This window comes from Cibotium barometz, chromosome 48, assembly GCF_041138505.1.
Source record: "Cibotium barometz isolate CiBa-2024 chromosome 48, ASM4113850v1, whole genome shotgun sequence".
Lineage (NCBI taxonomy): Eukaryota > Viridiplantae > Streptophyta > Polypodiopsida > Cyatheales > Cibotiaceae > Cibotium > Cibotium barometz.
The window spans coordinates 19778117-19802053 of record NC_141093.1 but is presented as its reverse complement, the minus strand read 5'-3'; the positions used below and the strand labels follow the sequence as shown (position 1 = coordinate 19802053).

General features: G+C 44.3%; 1 protein-coding gene across 3 annotated transcripts in view; it reads right to left on the bottom strand.

Annotated features, from left to right (window-relative positions):
* LOC147610928 (silicon efflux transporter LSI2-like) overlaps nt 1-23460 on the bottom strand; it is a 35549-nt gene extending 12089 nt beyond the window's left edge. The window contains exons 1-3 of one of the 3 annotated variants that reach the window (XR_015263925.1): nt 21768-23227; nt 12184-12373; nt 11935-12104 (exon numbers count right to left, since the gene is read on the bottom strand). Coding sequence is in view for 2 of the 3 variants with exons in the window: in XM_086785588.1 (XP_086641714.1) it covers nt 12184-12373; nt 21768-22991 (1414 nt within the window). In the remaining variant the exon portion in view is untranslated. The other 2 variants (XM_086785588.1, XM_086785589.1) reach the window with 2 other exon arrangements.
* Nucleotides 23461-23937: the final 477 nt, after the last annotated feature.

The following is a 23937-nucleotide window of genomic DNA, read 5'->3' as shown; positions in this document are numbered from 1 at the left end:
GGTGACCCCTATCAGCCTAGTAGAAGGTGTCACTGTAGTTATCCAGGGGATTCCATTCCTACTGGATTTTGTAGTGATCTGGCTTCCTGAAGTTAGAGGGGCCTACTCATTACTCATTGGTCGTCCATGGCTTCGGAGTACAGGTGTTCTGCACAATTGGGGTTCCGACTGATTGTGGATTCCTCAAGAGCATGGCCCACATGAGCTTAAATTGGAGGAAGGTCTGGACCAAGGGATCCATGGTGCCACAGTAGCCCCCATTCCATCTCCCAACTCTCAGACGCCCACCTCTTGGCCTACAAAAGAAGAAGGCCTTGTTCCCCATGGTGATGTGTCAGAACTCCTTGATTGGCTCAAGGCAGTGTAAGGTCTGACTTCCTACATGGTGGACATCACGGAGGTACCAAACGATTCCACCAACCCTTCCTCTAAGCACTATGAGGCTATAGACCTAGGAAAACCAATCACGGGTCACCACAGAAGCATCATTCCCAAAGACTTTGGCAAGTCAAAAATGAAGTCCATCGCTATACTTTCCCATGGCCTCTAGGCACTGGTAGAGGCATAAACAGTCCTGGAGTCTTTTGATTGACAATTATACTTGACCTTTTGACAAGTCAAGCACTCAGATACATACTTGTCAATATCCTTTCTCATGCTAGACCACTAGAAGTACCATTTCAATGCTTGCGTAGTAGAAGAAATACCTCTATGCCCTGCATAAGGTGGTGCATGTGACTTCTCACTCACTTTTGCTCAAATCCTTGGTTACACATAACCGTGTATCCATCATCAAATATCCCTCTTTCAAGGAATGGTGATTAACTGCCTAACCATCCTCTAGCTTTCGCATAATCCCACCCAAGTCCTCATCATGCACATAGTGCTCTCTCATGGAATCCAACTCTCTATGATAGGCAATGGTCACTGAATGTATCCATGGTCTCCTAGATAGAGCATTTACAACCACATTCTTCTTTCCAAGTGTATGGATAATGTGGAAATGAAATATGGACCAAAGTTTTCCCATCTCATATGCTTCTCAGCAAGCTTAGTTTGGGTTAGAAAATGTCCTAAAAACTTTGATGATCCATTTTCACCATGATGCTTCCATGATGTAAGGGCACGAATCATGGCTAGAAGTTCTTTCTCATAAACCTAGAAGTGTTTTCGGCATGTTGCAACCTTCAGCTCTCAAAGGCAACCACATGCCCTTCTTGTTGCAAAACTGCCCCTATACGATCTCCACTTGCATCACAAAAGATTTCACTAGGTTTGGAATGACCAATATCGGTCCAGTAGTAAGCTTCTACTTCAATAGGTTGAAGGCTTGTCTCTGATGCTCACCCCATCCGAACACTACTTTCTTCTTGGTTAGATCATGCAATGGAGCACAACAACAATGGCAAAGTTTCTAATGAACCTCCTATAATAGGAGCATAACCCCAAGAAACTGCGCACCTCTTGTACGGATTTCAATTCTGGCCAATTCTTGATGCCCTCAAGCTTTGCTGGGTCCATCCGCACTCCTTTCTTAGACACTCTATGTCCAAGGTAACGTATCTCTTGTAAGAAAAACTCACTCCTCTTTCCATTGATGAACAACTTGTGCTCCCGCAACTCCTGGAATTACCTTAGCTAAATGCTTTTTGTGTTCCTCTTCGGTCTTGGAAAACACAACGATGTCATCAAAGAAAGTGCCTGCATACTTTCGATGTGGTCTAAAGATCCTATCCATCATGCGGTTAAAGGTAGCCGGAGCATTTGTGAGTCCAAAAGACATCACCAAATACTCTTACAATCCAAAAGTGGTACAAAAAGCAATCTTGTGAATATCTTGTGGTTGGATCCGAATCTATCTTCAAGTCAATCCGACTAAAGAATGTTGCACCTTCCAGCCGATCCAATATATCATCAACCCTCAGTATAGGAAACCAATTCTTGACTGTAATCTTGTTCAAGGCTCTGAAATCCACAAAATGCCGAATGAGCCATCCTTCTTCTGCACTATAAGCACCGGAGAACAAAAGGGTGAAGCACTAGGTCAACCCCTTTGGTAGCAAGTTATGTACTTGTGTCATAATCTCTTCTTGTTGTACTGCACTCACACAATAAGGATGCCAATTCGGGGGTGAACTCCCCTGAATCAACTCTATCACATGATCCTCTGGTCGCTCAAGAGGCAACTCTCCTAGAATAACATCCATGAAGCAATCCTTGTATCCCTCTAGAAACTGTAGTCTATCCCTCTCAAGAGAGTTCAAATCTTTCACTAAATCTTCACTCTTATCCTTTACAAAGATCAGTACGCAAAGATGGAAGACTTTATTGCTTTGGAAATATATACATGGGATACAATAGGGATGTCATCTCCCTTCTTCTTTGCTACAATAGTGATATCCTTATTCTTACGCTTACAAGAAATGGTCCTCTTGGGAATCTAGATAATAGCACTCTTCCTGTGGAACCACGGCATCCCCAAGATGACATCCGAGTGCTTCAAAAGTGAAATGTAGAAATCCTCATAGTCCACATAACCTTGGACATGAATCCTCAACTTACCAATGATAGGCGTTACTTCCACTGCATCACATGAAACACTTGTTCCGCATGTAGGCCGGTCCCATCTCCTCGGGTTTGATACCCAATTGTTCCGCAAGCTCTATGGAAATGAAATTATATGTGGCTCCCATGTCATTGGTTAGGTTCTGTTCACACTAGCACTACCATAAGCGTGCATTTGCCTTCAACAATGCAAGAGGTCAAGACAACCCTCTGGGTCCGAAACCCTCTCCATAGTGTTGGGATGGGTCAACGTCAAGCTGCCCACTTTCAAAGGTTCTGCTATGGAAGATATCCATGACCACGTGCGGTGCTTCCTAGCCATGTGCAGGAGCTGGGGTCTGAATTGACAGCTGAACCGACAAGATGCCTATGTGGTGCTCTTCCCATCCACCCTGGAAGGTCTGCATATTTAAGTGTTTAAACAGGTCATTTTGCTAATTGGCTCACTTTTTGGGACACCTTTCTCCGTATCTTACAGGGTGGCATTGGAGAGAGCATGGCAGATCTCGTGATGCGGGCTACCATGTTGATGGCCCAACTGTTGAAATATCTGGGGGAATTCATGATTCGCTAGTGGGTGATGCAAGCCTTGCCCCAGACCACTCAGCAGAAGATTCGGGAGAGTAGGCCCAGTTACCACCTTGCTGGAGTTCTAGGATCTAGCCTCCCAATTGGAAAATGCAGGACTGCACATGGCCTAGTTCTTGTACGAACACATTTTTGCAACATTTGGCTGTATCGGACATCTTGTGCTTACTACCCTTGGGCAAATGGTCAGTCCAAAAGCGCGAATAAAGTGCTTTTTCATCTTCTCAAGAAGATGTGCCATGAGTATCCCAAAAAGCCCTCCTTGGCATCCTTGGTCTGCCACGGCCACAACCCAACACAATCTTTTCTAGTTGGCTTTTGGAAGTGGTTATAACCTTTGAATTCAATAGTGGATCTTTCCGTTTAAGCATCCACCGTACAGCTCACCCTAAGGCATCCCACTCGGCTACCATCCTCCGCTTATCATGCTAGAGGAGACCCGAGCACGGCCAACCAAGCCCTAGAAGCAAAGCAAAATAGACTCAAAGCTTGGCATGACCACCACTTGTGCAAACCCTAGTTTCATGTGTGTGATTTGGTCTTGGTGTACCAAGCGCATTACTTGAACATGCAAAGAAATTGGTTCCAGCATGGGAAGGCCCCTTCAGCAGCATCAAGGAGAACCTAGAAGCAAAGCAAAACAGACTCAAAGCTTGGCATGACCACCACTTGTGCAAACCCTAGTTTCATGTGGGTGATTTGGTATTGGTGTACCAAGCGCGTTACTTGAACGTGTAAAGAAATTGGTTCCAGCATGGGAAGGCCCCTTCAGCAGCATCAAGGAGAACCTGCTCATGGTGCCGTCCAACTTCACTCCTTGGACGGGCGGCCCTTACCATTGGTCAATGGTTCTAGCGCCAAATTGTACTACCTTGGTCCCGACCAATTCCCATCAGGTGCTTCTCCACCCATTGCCATTCCACCTTCCCCACCTTTGCCCTAACCAAAAAGAAAGAAAGGAAGAAGGATACCCCACTTTTCCTTACCACCCCTTTCTTCCCCTCTCATTGCCCCCTTGAACAGTGATGATAATGCGTTGGTGTTGGGCAAAGTGGCCATGCTTGCACCATCTGTCCATAGCATCTACTCAAGAATGTTGTCTCTTACCTAGGCCAGCGGAAGACTCCTCTTGTAGACCCTGCTATAAAGAACAAATTGCTTACTGTCAACCAACTCTCATCCAAGAGTTGAATCCAATAGGACAGTCTTTAAAGTGCAACAAGTCTCTACCATAACAACCCTAGCACATACCCACAGCACAACTCAATTGTCATACCAAATGGCATCCTGCATTAGTTGTCGGCGGGCACTAGTCCAAGTAACGCACAAACAAGTCCTAGTGCCATGTACTTCCAATGCAATATTCCAACTACAAGATCTTGCTTGACCAATCCTCATCTAAGACCGATCAGAGATTGTGCTTTCACACATAACCAGTACAATATTCCAACCACAAGATCTCCCTTGTCCAATCCTCATCTAATAAGACTGAACACAGATTGTGTTTTCACACATAACCACTAGATACTCACATCCACTTTTAGGGCAATTATAAAACTCCTTGTGAGACCCCTACCCCCCCTACTAAAAGAGAAATCACAGCAGAAGACCAAACTAAGGATAGAGCGAACTCACTTGGGACCTCCATACATCAATATCCTATCGCTCGGCAATCCAACATCTTTCCCTCGGCAATCCAACAGCTTTCCCAACATAGCTGGACTAGAATAGACCTTACAGTAGGAATTGAGTCAAATTTCTCGAATAAAAATGTCCTCTTCATAATTCTCACAAATAAGAGGCATCGTGGGCTTAACACGACGTCATATTCCTTGATTATGAAGGTCAAGATCCTTCCCCTATTCGAGAACTCACATCATAATTTTAGAGAAACTCTCAATTCTATGTTTTGTAACCTAAGTTTACATGATTCAGTCAAGAGCAACGCAAGATTATAGCCAATTTGCACATGAACAACCTCTTAGAATAAACCTCAAACTATGCCATATTAACTCTAATCTTTTTCTGGTGCTATTAAAAGGTCACTGCTCTTCTAAAAGCATAGACATAAAAACTAAAATAAAAAGAAGCTAAGGTTCGGGACTAAACTAGATGCGAATGGAGGTCTAAAAATTATTAATATAATTAACAAGTAAACGGATCATCAATAATTTAATAATCCTAATTAAGTCTTGTAGACATAGAATTAGCTTAGAACCATTAGAATACAATCCTAGTCATAGATTAATTAATCCTATTTGCCTAAGGTTTAACTAAAAAATTTGTATTTGGACTAAAAATAGCAGTTTATCAAGAAGAGCTAGTTGGATAGTATTCCTAAGGTTTTAATTCATAAAACCTTGTAAGAGTGGTGGACTATGGTTTACAAGATAGACAAACAGAGTAAAGAATGCAATAAATTTACAGCGTACAAACTGGGAAAAACTTCAAAGAGAACGATTTTTAAAAGTAGCAGTAGCTAGCCATGTTCATAGATTTCTCATGAAGAAAACAAGGATACAATAGAGGGCTTTGATAACTAAGGAAATGAATACAAAGAGCTATTAAGACACTCTAAAAAGGAGAATGTCAAATAGAGCTTAGAATATCATCCAAACTCTCATTCGTAGTAGCTGCATCGTGAGCTGGTGAAGTTGGAAGCTCACCGGAATCTGAATCCGAATCTCTCTTCATGGATATGAAGCTCTCATTGTCAAGATTACCACTTGCAGCTTGAGCCAAAAGGCGCAAGTTGACTGCCACAGACACCAAATCATTTGTTCTAGTTGTTAATAGGCGGTTCCTCTTCTTTGAGGAACATGGCTGAAGACACTCCATAGTTGCTCAATAGGAGAGGAACTTGCATTCTGACTAAGAATGCAGATGGCAAGACGTTGAAGATCTGGAGTTGCTGCTCCATAATCCTCCCACCAAAGAGGCCCTCCCACATGTGTCATGTCCGCTTGTGCATCTGTAGAACCGAACTTTCCAGCTTTGCTCCTATACAAGGAGAGTTGGCTTCTAATTGCTCTACGTACCACAGCATCTGGAACCAATCTCGCAAGAACAAGATCCCAACCTTCAGAGACTTCATCATCCCTCTCTTGCCCATTTCCCTAGAACTCTAGATCTAGCACAAATGCAGCCGCATGCATATTTAAATGACATTGATCCCACCTATCCTGACATAGTTTTCAAAGTTGCTCTCGCTTGTGTTCATCTACTTCTAGCTCCTTGATGCGCTCCACCATCTTGTCGATGCCTTCGCACACCTTACCAATGCATGGTTTTTTGTTATCCACAATTCGGAGCATGTGGATGATAGGCTTGGTGATGTCGACAACATGCTTCACTTCACCCCATGAGTTGTCATCCATGATATGGTTGTAGCATGCTCTTCCCTATGCTGTGCAAGAGGCTGGCCAATTGTTCCACTCATCGCTCACGACCATCTGCTGAACATTTTGCACCTCGGTCAACCTCTCCAGCGTGAGAAAATTATAGGCGAAGCAGGTTTCAGAGTATTTGATCAGGTCCTTGTTTGGAGACCTTCTCCTGAACTCGGATAGAATGAGTTGGTGCCACGTAATGAAGCTAACAATCTTTTTACCTTGTGCTATGCACGGAGAAACCCAAGGAAGGGCATCAATGTCCTTCAAGAGATTATCCAATCCATGTGCAATGCATGGAGTGAATGTGATGTGCGGGTACCTTGTCAAAAGCTTTTCACTTGCTGCTGGATTTGAGTTCTCTCCATCGCCGATGACTTGGATGACGTCCGCAGTACCAACTTGCTCGATTGCTTCTGCTCACTCCTCCACAATGACATCTAAAGATTTTGCTGTTGGAGAGGCATCATGGGAAGACAAAAAGAACGCATTGTCCCGAGAGTAGGCCATAATGCCATGGGTAGAACGAGAACGGCTATCGCTCCATCCATCACTGATGACAGAGACACCATTCTTTTGCCAACCTTTGACATTTTGCATGGCAAGATCAATGGCTTCTTTCTCCTTTGGCAGAAGGGTGGTCTTGAGCCGCTCCGAGGAGGGGAGAGTATAGGTAGGCCCAAACTCAGCAATGAGACAAACCATTGCTACATTGAATGCAATATGGTCATGGTAAAAAAACCTCACAACAGCTGCATCCACTGCTTCTCTTTTGCGTGGATCCCAAGAGATAGCAAGAGTGCATTGGGTGCCTCTTGGGGGTGGTTGATGCACGGAAGAAGAGCCAATCGATGCAAAGAAGTACATGGGTTGACAAGGATTGGAAGGAGCTGTAAAGAGTGAAGGGTTTACAGCCATAGACCTTGGAGGGGGAGCATGAAAAAGGATAGCATTTTGTGTGGCTTCAAGCTCCCCTTTTTTCTCGGCAAGGATGGCTCCACAAGGCTGTATTTCTTGGCCAACTTCATGAAGAAGATGTCCTCGTACTCGGTTGGCTCCCGCGAATTTGGTAATGTTGCAATAGCAACATTTCCATCTCCTAGCTCCCCCTCCAACACCCTTTTTAAGGACATCCACTTCATCCCACCATGACCAAGAGTTCACCTTCTTAGCTCTTTTGGTACCCTTGGGAGGCATTATGAGAGAGAGCTCAAAGAGAGAATGGAAATTTGATTGATGGAGAGAGAGAGAGAGAGAGAGAGAGAAAGTCTAGACTCTAAACTCTAAACAGTAGGGTGAGTTAGTAGAGAGAGAGAGAGATTACAAGATAGAAAATGTGGACATTCTGAAATTTCATACTCATAGCTATAGGAATGAGCCTTGAGAGAAGGCTTCAAATTCTAGACTTGCCTTATGCACTGCACAAGGCAAGGTTAAATCGAGAGAGAGAGAGAGAGAGAGAAGTAGTTATGCAAGGTGGCAAGATGTTTTCTTTCTTTGTTCTTTTTTTTATTAAAAAAAATCCCAAGTGCAAGCCTTCGCTTCTTTTTTCTGTGGTGCAAGCCTTCGCTTCTTTTTTCTGTGGTGCAAGCCTTCGCTTCTTTTTTCTGTGGTGCAAGCCTTCACTTCGACAGGTTGGCAACGCGCTTCTAAGTTCTTCTCCAAGTTGGTTGACAGAAGTCGTTTCAAATATGACAGAGTCCCTCAACGACTAGCGTGAGGCGTGCGTCGAATGTGTGGCTGGCTGCTAGCCACCGTTTGCAAGTGGAGAAGAACTTAGAAGCATGTTGCCAACTTGTCGAAGAAGTGAAGGCTTGTACCACAAAAAAAAGAAGCGAAGGTCTGCATCTAGGATTTTTTTTAATTAAAAAAAAGAAAAAAGAAAAAAAAACATCTTGCCACCTCGCATAACGACTTCTCTCTCTCTCTCATGGATATGATGTAACCTTTTGGTCTCATAGGTCATTTTGGCCTCTTGAAGACGTTAATACAACTTTCTTTCTTCTTTCTCTCTATTTAACCTTGCCTTGTGCAGTGCATAAGGCAAGTCTAGAATTTGAAGCCTTCTCTCAATGCTCATTCCTATAGCTATGAGTATGAAGTTATAGAATGTCCACATTTTCTATCTTGCAATCTCTCTCTCTCTACTAACTCACTCTACTGTTTAGAGTTTAGAGTCTAGCCCCCTTGAGCCCTTGGGCACGAAACTGGCACCTCCTCCATTGGGCCATCACGGCACCGACCACGCTCCCAGGGAGTCACCACTGATAGAGCAGTTATCTTATGTCGTGCTCGTCGGCCATGCCCACCAGGATCCCAACCACGGCATCCTCAGCATCGCCAGATCAGAGCCATTATTGCTCGGCATCGGAGGCGCCTACCTCGCTTCTACGACCTCTCCATTCTAGACAGCCCCATGGCGGAGATACTTGATCTAAGGAGAGGGCAACACTTAACTGATCACCATACATGGATCTACCTGATATACATTTTCCAGTATTTTCTACTCAATATCATCTTGGAGTCTTACAGTTCTGTTCTTATAACTGTAGGACAATCAGTTTATTGTACTTTTTAGTCTCATTTAGTTGTTCTCTTTGATGAGACACCAACTTCAGATGTACTCTCAGTTTTGGTCTCATAGGCCACTATGGCCTCTTAGAGACGTTAATATATCATATCATATCTCTAGGTATGTATATATATATATATATATATATATATATATATATATATATAATTTCCATTCTCTCCGAGCTCTCTCATAATGCATCCCAAGGGTACCAAAAGAGCTAAGGTGTCATGGTGGGATGAAGTGGATGTCCTTGAACAGGGTGTTGGAGGGGGAGCTACGAGATGGAAATGTCGCTATTGCAACATTACCGAATTCGCAGGAACCAACCGGGTACGAGGACATCTTCTTCATGAAGCTGGCCAAGAACTACAGCCTTGTGGAGCCATCCCTACCGAGAAAAAATGAGAGCTTGAAGCCAAGCAAAATGTTATCCTTTTTCATGCTCCCCCTCCAAGGTCTATGGCTATAAACCCTTCACTCTGTATAGCTCCTTCTGATCCCTCTCAACCCATGAACTTCTCTGCATTGATTGGCTCCTCTTTTGTGCATCAACCACCCCCAAGAGGCACCCAACGCACTCTTGCTACCTCTTGGGATCCATGCAAAAGAGAAACATTGGATGCAGCTGTTGCGAGGTTTTTTTACCATGACCATATTGCAGTCAATGTAGCAATGGTTCGCCTCATTTGCTGAGTTTGGGCCTACCTATACTCTCCCCTCCTCGGAGCAGCTCAGGACCACCCTTCTGCTAAAAGAGAAAGAAGCCATTGATCTTGCCATGCAAAATGTCAAAGAAGGTTGGCAAAAGAATGGCGTCTCTGTCATCAGTGATGGATGGAGCGATAGCTGTTCTCGTTCTCGTTCTATCCATGGCATTATGGACTACTCTCGGGGCAATGCGTTCTTTTTGTCTTCCCATGATGCCTCTCCAACAAACAAACCTTCAAATGTCATTGTGGAGGAGTGGGAAGAAGCAATCGAGCAAGTTGATGCTGCGGACGTCATCCAGGTCATCGACGATGGAGAGAACTCAAATTGAGCAGCAGGTAAAAAGCTTTTGACAAGGTATCCACACATCACATTCACTCCATGCATTGCACATGGATTGAATAATCTCTTGAAGGACATTGATGCCCTTCCTTGGGTTTCTCCGTGCATAGCACAAGGTAAAGAGATTGTTAGCTTAATTACGCAGCACCAACTCATTCTATCCGAGTTCAGGAGAAGGTCTCCAAACAAGGACCTGCTCAAATATTTTGAAACCTGCTTCGCCTACAATTTTCTCATGTTGGAGAGGTTGACTGAGGTGCAAAATGTTCTCAAGCAAATGGTGGTGAGCGATGAGTGGAACAATTAGCCAACCTCTCGCACAGCACAGGGAAGAGCATGCTACAACCATATCATGGATGACAGCTCATGGGGTGAAGTGAAGCATGTTGTCGACATCACCACACCAAGCCTATCATCTACATGCTCCGAATTGTGGATCCAGAGTTCTAGGGCAATGGGCAAGAGAGGGATAATGAAGACTGTGAAGGTTGGGATCTTGTTCTTGGCAAGACTGGTTCCAAATGCTGTGGTACGTAGAGCAATTAGAAGCTAGCTCTCCTTGTATAGGAGCAAAGCTGGAAAGTTTGGTTCTGCATATGCACAAGCGGACAGGACACATGTGGGAGGGCCTCTTTGGTGGGAGGATTATGGAGCAACAACTCCAAATCTTCAACGTCTTGCCATCCACATTCTTAGTCAGAATGCAAGTTCTTCTCCTATTGAGCAACTATGGAGTGTCTTCAGCCATGTTGCCTCAAAGAAGAGAAACCGCCTGTTAACAACTAGAACAAATGACTTGTTGTATGTGGCAGCCAACTTGCGCCTTTTGGCTCAAGTTGCAAGTGGTAATCTTGACAATGAGAGCTTCATATCCATGAAGGGAGATTCAGATTCAGATTCTGATGAGCTTCCAACTTCACTAGCTCATGATGTAGCTACGAATGAGAGTTTGGATGATATTGTAAGCTCTATTTGACATTCTCCTTTTTAGAGTGCCTTAATAGCTCTTTGTATTCATTTCCTTAGTCATCCAAGCCCTCAGTTGTACCCTTGTTTTCTTCATGAGAAATCTATGCACATGGCTAGCTATTGCTACTTTTGAAAATTGTTCTCTTTGAAATTTTTCCCAGTTTGTACGCTGTAAATTTATTGCATTCTTTACTCTATTTGTCTATCTTGTAACTTGTTTGCAACATAATTAATGTCTCATTTCTATCTAAACTCTATCTCATGATGACGTGTTGTTCCCATTCTCGTTCCGAGTAAAAATGTCCCCGTTCCCCGTTCCGAAGTCGCCTCGTTCCCGTTCCCATTCCCGTTCCACATTCCATGTGACTATGATCAGCTGTCCTTACTGTAAAGCAGCACAAGATTCTTTGGAATTAGACCTGGGGCACAACAGGTTTGGAGGAGGATCTTGCGCCTCCACTCAGGACCACATTTCATCACATGGGGAGTAGCTACCTAAGCAAGCCCTGCTCCCCAATATGAGGACGACATAGCATTGGATTTACACTTGCCTTACCAGCGGAGGGAGGGTGTCCTTGTTTCAATCTTTTTTATAGACCTAGACTTTAGCGACATGATTTTATCCATTTTTTCTCAGATGTACAATTGCTTTACTGATGGAAATAATTTTTTTCAGGAAGATTTTTTTTTGACAACTTTTGAGTATCATTGCACACTGACTCGTTAATTGATATTCAGTAAAAATGAAAACGGTCATTCTAAGTTAAGGTTACACTTCATCAGCAGATGTCAACAGACCTCTTTAGGTCACATGTTGCTGTGTATACATCATGGAAGGGCATTGGAAGATCTTGATATGCATCTCATCCTTGGTCAAGACTCAATGTTGGATGGCAGATATTTTAGTCTATTATGGCTAGCGCTCCAAGCTTGTATCCACGTTACTAGGCTCTCAGGCCTATGGCTGACTGAAAAAGGAGGCAAAAGTATAGTGTTCGGTTAAAGACAGAAGGTTTGTGTTCCGAATTATATGTTTTGATGACTTACCAGTTGGCACATTCGAGGCAACATTCGACAAAACAATCACAACAAGTGTGAGAACTACTACACCACTCATATTATTGATGCGTGCATGCGGCTCCACATTCTCCCAGAATGTACTAGGGAGGCCTGTTGTATTGAAGCCGTCGACGGTAATAAACATTCCCGCAAAGAATACTAGAAGTGGGTATGACACCTGCAACAATTCATGAGCTTCCCCTCTTATCTCAAAATTTCAAATATGCATTTGACATAAACCAAAAAAAAAAAAAAAAAACATATCGAATGACATATGATGATGAATGGTGTCTGTTAATTCAACACTTACAATGTATGAAAAAATTCCCAGATACTAACTAGAGTTTCAAAGAAAACAATGTGCTTCATTAAAGTCATAGATCAAGCTAGGATGGAAACTTGTAGCCCCACATTATTCAATTAGCCATGCCAAGCTAGAGAAATGGATGATGAGGCGGCGGCACAATGACACCCAGACAGAGCATTCCCAAAGAGAACTCTGCTCCCAGGGAATTATCATCATGACGTCCAACCAGTCAGCTGCATCTAGAAATGGATGAGGCAGCGGAGGCAGAACATTCCCAAAGGAGAACTCTGCTCCCAGGGAATTATCATCATGACCTCCAACCAGTCAGCTGCATCTAGAAACCCGCGGACTTGTCTCAGGACATCAAGGAGGGCCCACATCCTCCTATAGACCAACAATTTGTTGAACCAAATCCACTACCTCATTAGGAATTGTGGACAGGTTCCATGGACCTTGAAAGGTGAGCTTCTAAGCTGCCTTTTTACTGGATTTCTTTGACAGGAAGTGAGCCCCCATCCCTAGCAAAACCAGACATGACCAGATCCCACCAGGTCTTCACAGAACTAATTTGGCATCAATGAACTACCCAGTTCTCTTCTATTTCTTTGGTGTAATAGCTTTAGAAATGCTCCATGCATCTCCTATTACAGATTGTATACAAGCATGCATCTGCTATTGCAGACTGTATACATATTACACATTAAACCTTCTTGGTCTCAACGATGTTAATTTAACAATCTCTCTCTCTATCTCTCTCTCTCTCTCTCTCTGGAGTATGGTAGGGCCACTCTGGAGTATGGTATGCCTTAGTTTCCACTTGGTTCTCAGTATATGGGCTCCGCATGGACCACCTACCACCCCTTCAGTACAGTTAAGACTCCCCTTTTCTCCGGCTCTCTCATGAGGATATCAACTGGGTTATCTGGTTATATCTTCTCAGCCTCTACACACATTGCACATGGATCACACCTCCTAAGCTTCCAATGAAGATGCACTTCTACAGATATCACTTCCTCACACTCACTGAGGATGGATTCATCCAGCAGTTGGACTACAAGAGTGTTCACATGTCCCATGCCATGTGGATTGCGATTGGCCAGATACGGGTTTCATTCCACCGCCTCAGAGTTGAGACACGTAGAGTTGAGCGTGTCTTCAGAGCCGGGAAGCTCATGCGGAGACCCACAGAGGAGAGGATCTGCCGATTATGCCACACAGAGGTTGAGACGGAGGAGCATTACATATGCCGCTGCCTAGTATACTATGAGATCCGCGAGAGGTTTCATTGTCTGTTTCGAGAGGGATTTGGTCCACTCTCCAGGATCACTGACATCCCGGACCAACGTTGCCTAGGAATTTGGTCCACTCTTCCTGCTTGAGCTCTGCATACATAGGGACACCTTCTTGAAAGAGCTTCGGCCCCAGCCACCCCGCCCCCTCCCTCGCCAACCAACCATCACCAGTTTCTTTTGGACCCAGGAGGTGGAGGACACCGATACAGTGGATCTTGTGGACCCACCTCGAGTTGCTCCAGACCCACCTCGCCCGGGAGGAGTTACCTCATAACAGGCCTACGCATTCCAGGGTGCCCGACGCCCCTGGCCCCCCCCAGACGTCGGCCACAATCCCCTCATCAGCTCCAGACCAAGACATGCTCCACCGCCATCGAGCTACCTTTCCACGTGACGTAGCTGAGGGAGACATCTCGGCCATGTTAGCATATTCATCCCCATATTCTGCCCATGTCGGGTGATGCTTTTCCAGTCGGCCAGCTTATTTTGTCAGTCAGCCATATTCTGCCCATGTCGGGTGATGCTTTTCCAGTCGGCCAGCTTATTTTGTCAGTCAGCCAGGTCTATTGCTCCAGTCGGCCAGCCCCATATGACCTATATATAGGTGGGCTGGCCTCTCCCCTTTTCATTCATTCATTGCTTGAGGTGTAGTTCGTGTGTTGACACACTCACCTTTTGTATCCTTCACTTATGAGACTATTATGTCTCTTGCTCAGGATTTCTTTCATTGCAGTATATTCAGCTTATTAGCTTCATATCTCTCTCTCTCTCTCTCTCTCTCTCTCTCTCTCTCTCTCTTGCACTTCTCAGATCAGCACACTGTAGTGCTCATCTTGCTTCCGCTCTATGCACTCTTTCATGGTACCATCGCTCTAGGTTCAGAGTTTTCTCTGCTGCCCCAGTTTTTTGCCCTATCTACAGCCCCTTCACCTCTGCGTTTTTTCAGAATCACAGCCCTCTGGATTGATGCGTTTTCTGGACGATTTCTGCTGATTGCTCTACCTTCTTCTAGGCTTCATCGCTTTCAGCCTACAGGTATATTCTCATCAGCGTTTTTCTCTACAGAAGTGTGGAACTGGTCGGCCTGTATTTTCAGGTCTGCAGCCCCCTGTTTGGCTGCGTTTTCTTCTCCAGTGGACACTATCTATTGCAGAGGGGGTCTAGTGGTGATTCTGGCTCTGGTGGCAACCTTGGTACCTGTGGTGTACACTTCTCTCTTCTGAGGTGTGCGTTTTTTCTTGTGAGATTGATCCCGAGTTTTAGTGATGGCTGCCCCGACTACTCTTCATATGTTCTTTGAGTCTGCAAAGTTGGATGACTCCAACTATACTTTATGGAAGGTAAAGGTGAAATCTGCCTTGCATGGAGTGGATCTCTGGGACTGGCTTGTTACAGCTACCAATGCCACCCCTCCCACCCTTTCTACCATTGGTGTGACTCAAGCACAGATTGATGTTTGGCAGGCGAATGATCGTAGTGTTTTCTCCTTTCTCATGTTGAATTGTCAAGATTCTGTTCTCTCATGTGCGTACAGCAAATGCTGCACATGAGGTTTGGAAGGCATTTGCAGATCTTTATGAGATTAAGTCTCCGGGTCGGATATTGGCTTTGGAAAAGCAGCTTATGAATCTTTAAGTTTCTACCTCTCCACCTTTATCTGCTTTCATCACGAAGATGAAAGATCTCCGGGACGAGCTTGCTGTATGTGGCAAGGATATCTCTACACAGGATATGACTATTTGGCTTCTCTCCAAGCTTCCAAAGAGATTTGATGATTTCTTTCAGTCTCTTGTTTCTTCTCCTCGTCGTGTTCCAGTCACTTGGGAGGAAGTTCTCCCCTCCATTATGCAGATTGAGTCTCTCTTTGAAGAGCGAACTGGCACCTCTAGTGGTTTTAATGGAGATTTGGCTGCTCGAGATAAAGGGAAGAATCGACAGAAGAAAGGGAAAGGGGGTTTTGACAAGAACTCCAAGGACAACGACAAAGATAAAGACAAAGACAATTAAATTTTCTAAAAACAAGGACGTGGAGTGTCACTACTGTGGCAAGAAGGGTCATAAACAGCCCCAATGTTACAAGAAGAAGCGTGATGAAGAAGCAAAGAACTCTACCTCTACAACGGTGTCCTAGACCAAGAAGGATGATGATATTCTTTTATTAGTTGGTGCTCGTCATGTACTGGCTCTTGTGACTTCTCAGTCACGGTCTTGGATTGTGGATAGCCGTGCTATTGCTCACATGACACCTCATAGGGATTGGTTCAAGGACTTTATTGCCACCACGATAGACAATATCACTTTGGGTGATTCTTCTTCCATGCTAGTTCACGGACGCAACACCATCCCCATCTTCCGCTCCTCCGAGGACAAGAGGTACTTCTCTAACATTCTATATATTCCAAATTTGCCTTTTAACCTTTTGTCAGTGAGTGCTCTTACTGTTCAGGATGCGAACGTGATCTTATCTCATCACGATATTACTATTCGTGATAAGGAGACTGGTAGCATCTTAGCTCAAGGAGTCCAGGATAGTGGCTTGTACAAGTTGACCACTTTGCTCTCTACTCGTTCTTCTTCAGCTCTTTGGCATACTCGGTTTGGCCATTTGAGCTATCAGCTTCTTCAGCAAGCTTCAAAGGATGAGGGTTTACCGACCATCAAGGCTGCAACTTCTTTTTGTTCCTCTTGTTTACAAGGGAAGCAACACCAAGCCGCTTTTCCGAAGGAGGCGATACACAGATCCTCGACATTACTTGCTCTTGTTCATGCAAACTTATGTGGTCCTATGAGTATCGCGTCTTTGAGTAAGGCGTTCAACATGCTCGTGATAGTGGATGACTTCTCCAGATTTACTTGGGTTTTCTTTTTGAAGTCCAAGGATGAGGCTTTTCAACACTTTTGTGATTGGAGAGTTGAGGTGGAAAAAGAGACTGGTTCTTCGGTCAAAATTCTCACGACTAACAGAGGGGGTGAGTTCACATCCCAGGAATTTCAGCAATATTGCAAGGATCACGGCATTCGGAGACAGCTTACTACAGCATATACTCGATCACAAAATGGAGTTGCAGAGAGGAAGAATAGGACTATCATGGAGATGGCCCGTGCTATGCTTGAGCACTTCTCTTTACCTCGACGTTTTTGGGCTAAGGCGGCTTCTACTGTTGTCTATATTCAGAACAAGTCTCCTACTGCTGCTTTTCCAGATAAAACTCCATATGAGGCTTTCCATGGTGAGAAGCCCTCTATTGTTCATTTGTGGGTATTTCGTTGTTCGGCGTACGTACATGTGCCTAAGGAGCATCCCTCCAAGTTGGACTTGAAGTCTCAACGCATGACTTTCCTCGGATATAGCTCTACGTCCAAGGCATATCGTCTGTATGATCAATAGGCTAGCAAAGTTGTGAGCCGTGATGTGGTGTTCGACGAGACTCCTGCATCTTCTGAGGGAGGTGGTGAGCTACTTCTTCCTGAATCCTCCGCCGCCGCCGCCTCCTCCCCCTGCTTCTATTACACCTCCAACAGTAGATTCTCAATCAGATGACTCTGCTCCTCCTCCAACAAGCTCGAGCAGACCGGTGCCTGGATGGTATTTTCAAACAGTTCGTGATTCTGGGTTACAAGAGCTTCCTTCTGCTCCTCTGCCTGGTTCTCTCAGGCAAACTTCCAGAGTTATAGGGAAACAAATTCATGAGGGCAACATGTTTGTTAACTATGCTCTTATGTCCTCGATTATTCATGGTCCTTCTGATCCCACTTCTGTGGACGAGGCTCTTTCACATGAGCCTTGGCGTCGTGCTATGCAGGCAGAGCTGGATGCTATTGAACGGAATGGCACTTGGATTTTGGTGCCTAGGCCACAACAGCGTAAGGTGATTGGTGTGTAGTGGATCTTCAAAACGAAGTACGAGCTGATAACAGCTTGGACAAGCACAAGGCGAGGTTGGTTGCCAAGGGCTATGCTCAGCGCTCTGGAGTCGACTTCGATGAGACCTTCGCTCCGACGGCTCGGATGACTACCATTCAAATCGTTCTTTCTCTTCCACGACATCACAGATGGCCCGTATTCCAAATGGACGTCAAGTCGGCTTTCCTAAATGGAGAGCTTACACAGAAAGTGTTTGTTGATCAACCGCCACTCTTCGAGGTTCCAAGTAGATGGGACTAGGTGTATCGACTAAAGAAAGCTTTGTTTGGTACCAGCGGATTGATGAGTTCTTTTAGAAGCTTGGCCTACGTCGTTCTCATGCAGATTCGAACCTTTATATCCTCCTTGAGAGGGGGTTAGTTGTTTTTATTGTGGTCTATGGAGGATCCTTTCAGTCATGGATGCTTTGGAGACAGAGTTTGAGATGATGGATCTTGGCCTTCTGCATTATTTTCTTGGCTTTGAGATTTGGCAGACCCCTCAAGGTATTTTCTTCTCTCAGCAGAAGTACACACGGGAGATTCTTGATAGGTTTCAGATAACTGGTAGACCAGTATCTTCTCCTATGGATACTAGGGAGAAGCTTTCTCTTTTTGATACTTCTCCAAGGATTGATCAGGGACAGTATCGGGTTCTCGTCGGTTGTTTGGTATGGTTGACCTACTCCCGATTGGACATTTGTTTCACAGTCAGCTTATTGAGTTCTTTCACATCCAAACCCCGTCAACAACATTGGCGGTGTGCTCTCAGGGTTCTTCGGTGCTTGCGTGGTACTTTGGACTTTGGCATCTTCTATGGCCAAGGGTGCACTCTTCTTGGATGGTCATTTTCAGATTGGGCTAGAGATATATATTTGATAATGAGAATATACATGTCTATGAGCATTAGGATAAACGGATGCACATGACACTTGTCAAGGCTCTAAACTATCACTCTTACTTTGAGCTTTCAATGCTGCCTTTCCATTGCTTTCAATCTTCAGTAGGACTCTAAGGCCTTCTCCTCATAATTGCTTGGAGATGATGCTCCAAACCCATATACTCCCAGAAATATGTGTAGAGGTTAACTCCAGTGCTCTCTGTCAAGATTCTCTCCTAATGATGGATTCCATACTTAGAAGAAGCCATGTCCTGAATACATTGTTGTCGCCTTGTCTTCGACTTTGTCTCCACAAGTCGGAGAAGCCATGTCCTGAATCCATCGTTGTACCTTTGTCTTTGACTTTGTCTCCACAAGTCATTTAGGTGATGGCTCTCCATTTGCTTCCTCTTTTCTTTTCAATGGATGAGAAAGGGTGAAAACATCATGTAGAAGAATATTTTCACCTTGAACTAAGAACTCCTCCGAAATTAGATAAGCCTCTCCCAAAGCAATGGGACTAGCACCTGTCAAAAAATCAGTTTTTTTTACTTCCCACTTCTTCGTTTTTCCAAGAGTTGAAATTCATCCTTCCAAGTGAGATATCCAATCTGTAGCAATCTCCTTGTTCTTTGTTTCTATGTCTTTTACTGGAAGCTGGCTCTCTTGTGCTTTCATTAGGTGGTTTTCAGAGCTTCTTGCTCTGTATTAACAATCCAATCATCGGGTCTCTGACCATGTTCGATGCACAAGCAACTTAAGCTCAATCAGGCAAAAGCAAAGTGCAAAAGCATACAAGAAGTTAAAAGGTAAGGTGTGTGCGTCTCTATGATCAAGCAAAAGAAAATTTCTCTAGGGTGAGAACTATTTCCATTATTTTGAATGAAGAGGCTATCTCTTGCTCGGGTTGGTGAATACATGATAGGCACACCACAACTGCTTATAAAACCTACACACTTGCACAACTAACTCCCAAGGTTGCATCCGTACGTATGTACCTTATGGTAAGGTACATTTTAGTGTACGGTACGGTACTGTACCGTATGGTACGGATCCGTACATAGCAATCCCCCCCACTCCCCCCCCCCCCCCAACTGGCCTTTGGCTCAAGATCCTTCCATAGTTTTTCACTGCCGTAGGCGTTTATTTATCCACCCGTAAGCGATGCCGCCCATAGGTGCTTATTTATCCACCCATAGGCGATGCTACCGAGGAAGCACAAAGGGGGGTTTTGAAACCAAGACCTCTTGGTCCTAGGCAAAGACACTCACCACTTGAGCTATCACCTCATTGGCCGTACCTGGCAGTTTTTAAAAACATTTTGGGTCGAAAAAAAAAAAAACCTAGGTCGGCCGCCGTCGCAAATTTTAGCCGTCTCACCCAAGCAGGTGAGGATGCATGCACTTTCTTGTTTAACTTATGTGTGTGTTTTATTGCACGATACACACATACTTTTGGTACTAACAACTTAGCATCATCGAGAGAAGATGATGATGCAGTGCCAGCCCCTACAGTCACCGCCATTGCAGAGCCAGAGTATGATAGCGAAGGAAACATGTTGACAGATGGAGATCTTGAATCTTCATCTTCTTCATCATCTCATGTGGTGATGAAGTGGATTGATCATTGAGCTCTTTGCAATGTGCAGTGATAGTGACACTAGTGATGACTAGAACTATTATTTTTTGGCTTCTCTAGATAGTAAACTGTCTTTAACTTTTAAATTTTGATTGATTTCTTATAGTATGTAACCCATGGCATTTGAATTTTGAGTCATGGGTACTGAACGACTGAGTGATTCCATTTCGTAAGACCTATTTATGCTTTTGTTTACCAATTATTTCTGAACAATAACACAATTACCAAAATGATTGTTTTTCAAATTTAAAGTTTGCAGTTTTTCATTCATTTTTCTGTGTATATATACACTATATAGTATATTTTTTATGTTTTTGCGTACCTTACGTATTTAACGTACCTCAAAATCTCAACCCGTACCTATATGTGTACCTTATTCGTACCATACCCTACGTACCTTTCCACCTTGCTAACTCCTCACCACTGATCCTCATGAATTCCCACGTTTCCCCAACTTCCACATGGTTTGAATCTAGTAACCCCATCCATGCTCGCTCTTGTTGTAGAGACATGCAACCAGACACTACACCCATGCATACGGCATGACGATGTGCCTTGACACAAGCACTCTATGTCTGCTTACACACGCAATCTATAGTTGCTAGCGCACTCATGTGTAATAATGTGTGCCCCACACCTGTGCAGTACTACATGCACTCAGGTGCAGCCTGGACTGCGCAGCCCGCTCCTGCCCTGTACGGAAGATACAACTGGCTACTATTGTAGACTGCATGGTTTTGTTAGGGTTGGAGTGCTATGGGATTATGTGACTAATTCCTGGGTCCAACAAGTAACAATAGCTTGCTTAATGATGATTCAGCAAAGCGAATACCACCAGACCTTGGCCCTGAGGTAATGCTTCCCTTACTTTGTACTGGGGAGAGCTATACTTGTCAAAACACTCTTTTCTCTAATCATCATCCATGTCATAAAGTACTGAGTTAACCCTAACAAAATTTCCACCCCACATTAACCCTAATCCTCCGAGCGCTAGGGACCCTAAACTGCTCTCGAAGGTATCTAGGTTTGAATTTTAGTTCGTATCTAACACCACTTGGTGTGAGACTGGTAAGGAGTTCCATAAGGTTTTACAAGTGTCTATATCTAAATGTGTGTGGTTGCCTCTTTGGCTAGGATCTGTTAGCTTTCCTTGTGGCACCTTGGCCTTCTGTCCTTTAACTGAACAATGAAGGACGGGGATGATGAGAGCCAGAGAGATAAGCACCATGCCATAATGTGTAATGTGTAAGATCATTCAGCCCACAAATATAGACGACAGCAGGAAAGAGATAAGCCAGGAACCCCAAAATATCAGCAGATGCTACCATTAAAATGTGCTCTCTAGTGACCTCCTTCAATGCAACTTCACAACCACCTAAAGGGATGTAATTTAGACAAGATTTCCTTTATCAGGAAGACCAAGCACAATGCCAGACAGTGAGACAATCGATCAGTCTGATCCTACTAAAGCAACCTGTTACCCTTAACCCTTAATGAACTTTAGAATAAATAACCCAGGTCACTGGAATTGGGATGGGTAGTCTGTGTGTACCTTCTCAAGGTTGGGTCCGGCGTCACGGAAGTCGAGAGCCATCAAAGTAACAGCAGCTATGAGTACTGTCCATGACAAATCTAGTCCATGAAGAAGTGCTGCCAGCATTGCAGCTGTCACAAAGTACACAGCAGACTTCCACACCCTCTTCTTCCGCTTCTGACTCCCATTCATTTTTGCTGTTGAGAGAGAGCAAGGAGACTGGATCCTTGATGGGGGCCATGAGTTGATTTGCTGTTCTCTGATTGGTGACTTTGACCTGACTTTGGGCAGTGACGGAGACTCTCTTATGGTGTAGTCTCCTTCACCAAGATGTGGTAGTGTCTCTATGTTTACAGCATCAGAAACTTGTGATGAGTTCAACCCGGAAACATCTATAATTTTCACTTCTGGTTCTTTTTTGGGGGCTTTGCTTGCTTCTTCTTCTGGTGGAAAGCCAAGGCCATTGAGCTTTTCAGATGCACTTCCATAGAAAATCTCTCGTGAGCTTTGGAGACACCCGGGATGGATGGGTCTCCAAGGTGAAGCAGTTAGCTGCTCTCTCTTGATTCCCCTACTGCCCAAGGTCGCCAGTCCAGCCTGGCCCAGATTTTCCACTGAGGAGAGCTGCTTCCAGTACACCAAAAGCAAAAGAATGGTGTTCACAAAGACCCCCAAGACCATGGAGGGCAGCAAGCCCAGGAGAAATCTTCCAAAAGAAATACCGCTCTCGACTGCAATGATGAGGTTCTGTGGGTTTCCAATGGGGGTCGCCACAGAGCCGATGTTGGCACTGGTTGCAAGTGCAATGAGGAAAGGCTTGGGGGGCAGATTTTTCTGCCTGCAAAGCTTCAGAACAAACTTCGTCAAAACTAAGCAGCATGCATCATTGGTGAAAAGGGCACTGGTTATGGCACTGAGCATGCAAGCTCTACATAGGAGGTCCTTGCCACCTCTGCTCTTCCATGAAAGAATATTGCCTAAGTAACTAAACATGTCAGCTTTCTCCAAATAGGTACTTACAACCATGGTGGCAAATAGGAGGCACAGAATGGAGAGATTCACAGCCTTATATGCGTCAGTGGGAGATTCCACCTTGAACACAACGGTGAGAACAGCCCCTGCTAGGGCACCGGCAGTCCGCCCAACAGGCAGAAGCTTGAAAGATGGGAAAACTGCAAGAACCCAGAACACCAAGAATGCAAAAGTGCCCAGAACAACCACTCGTATGGGTGCAAGACCCATGTTCACTGAGAACCAAGACACAAAAACTGAAGAAAAACTGTACAAAAATGCTTGAATTCAGCAATCCAATTCATGCATAGGAGTTGGCTGCAGCGACTGCAAGACAGGAGGAAGAGAACCACTGGTATGGGCGGTATAGCCATGTTTTAATTAAAAACTGAGGAAAAGGCAGCAAAAACAGCGAAGGTTTTAGCTGGGTTTCCCTTTATGTGAAGCTTCCTTTTAGCGTGGCTTCAAACAGTACCTTGGTTATGGCGCGCTCTCTTTTTCTCTCTTCAAGCCTGGGCTGAGCATATTCACGAACACACAATCCGCACACAACCCTCTGTCTTGTCTTTCTGTCAAGCTCGTTGCATCAAGGTTGCCATATTCTACAACGCATGCGCTGTCCAGCGAGCTTCTTGTTCGCAAGGTTTGCAAGGACGTTGGCTGGTTCTATGGTAATTTCCTTTGCCACGAAAAAACTACCATTTCTTCGACAGAAGGTGGTACCGTATAGTCTAATCACTCCCTTGTTTTATTGTCAGCCTTTGCATTTTAATATATTATCTATAGTTCTTATTTTCATTAATTCATAAAAGGCTAGCTATAGTTACTTTTTTTATTTTTTTAGTCCAACAATGTGCAAAAAAACAAAAAACAAAAGCATCTCTCTTATCTAAAATTGGCCAGACACTAAGTAATTCCTTGAAACTTTTCTTAAAAGGCCTTGATTGCATAGGACACATAAGAGCTCTTATGCATTCTCTTTAATCAGTGCTCTTGCAAAATAGCTTTTATGCACTATCTTACCTAAGGGCTCTTGCAAGAGCCTCATATAGGATTGCCTCCTCCTCTCACATAGATAGAATCAAAGAAATATGAAAAGTTTAATATTAGACACAATTATGATGAGAAGTAAGCCTTACGATTGTAGATAATGTTCAGTCTCCTAATCAATATGATT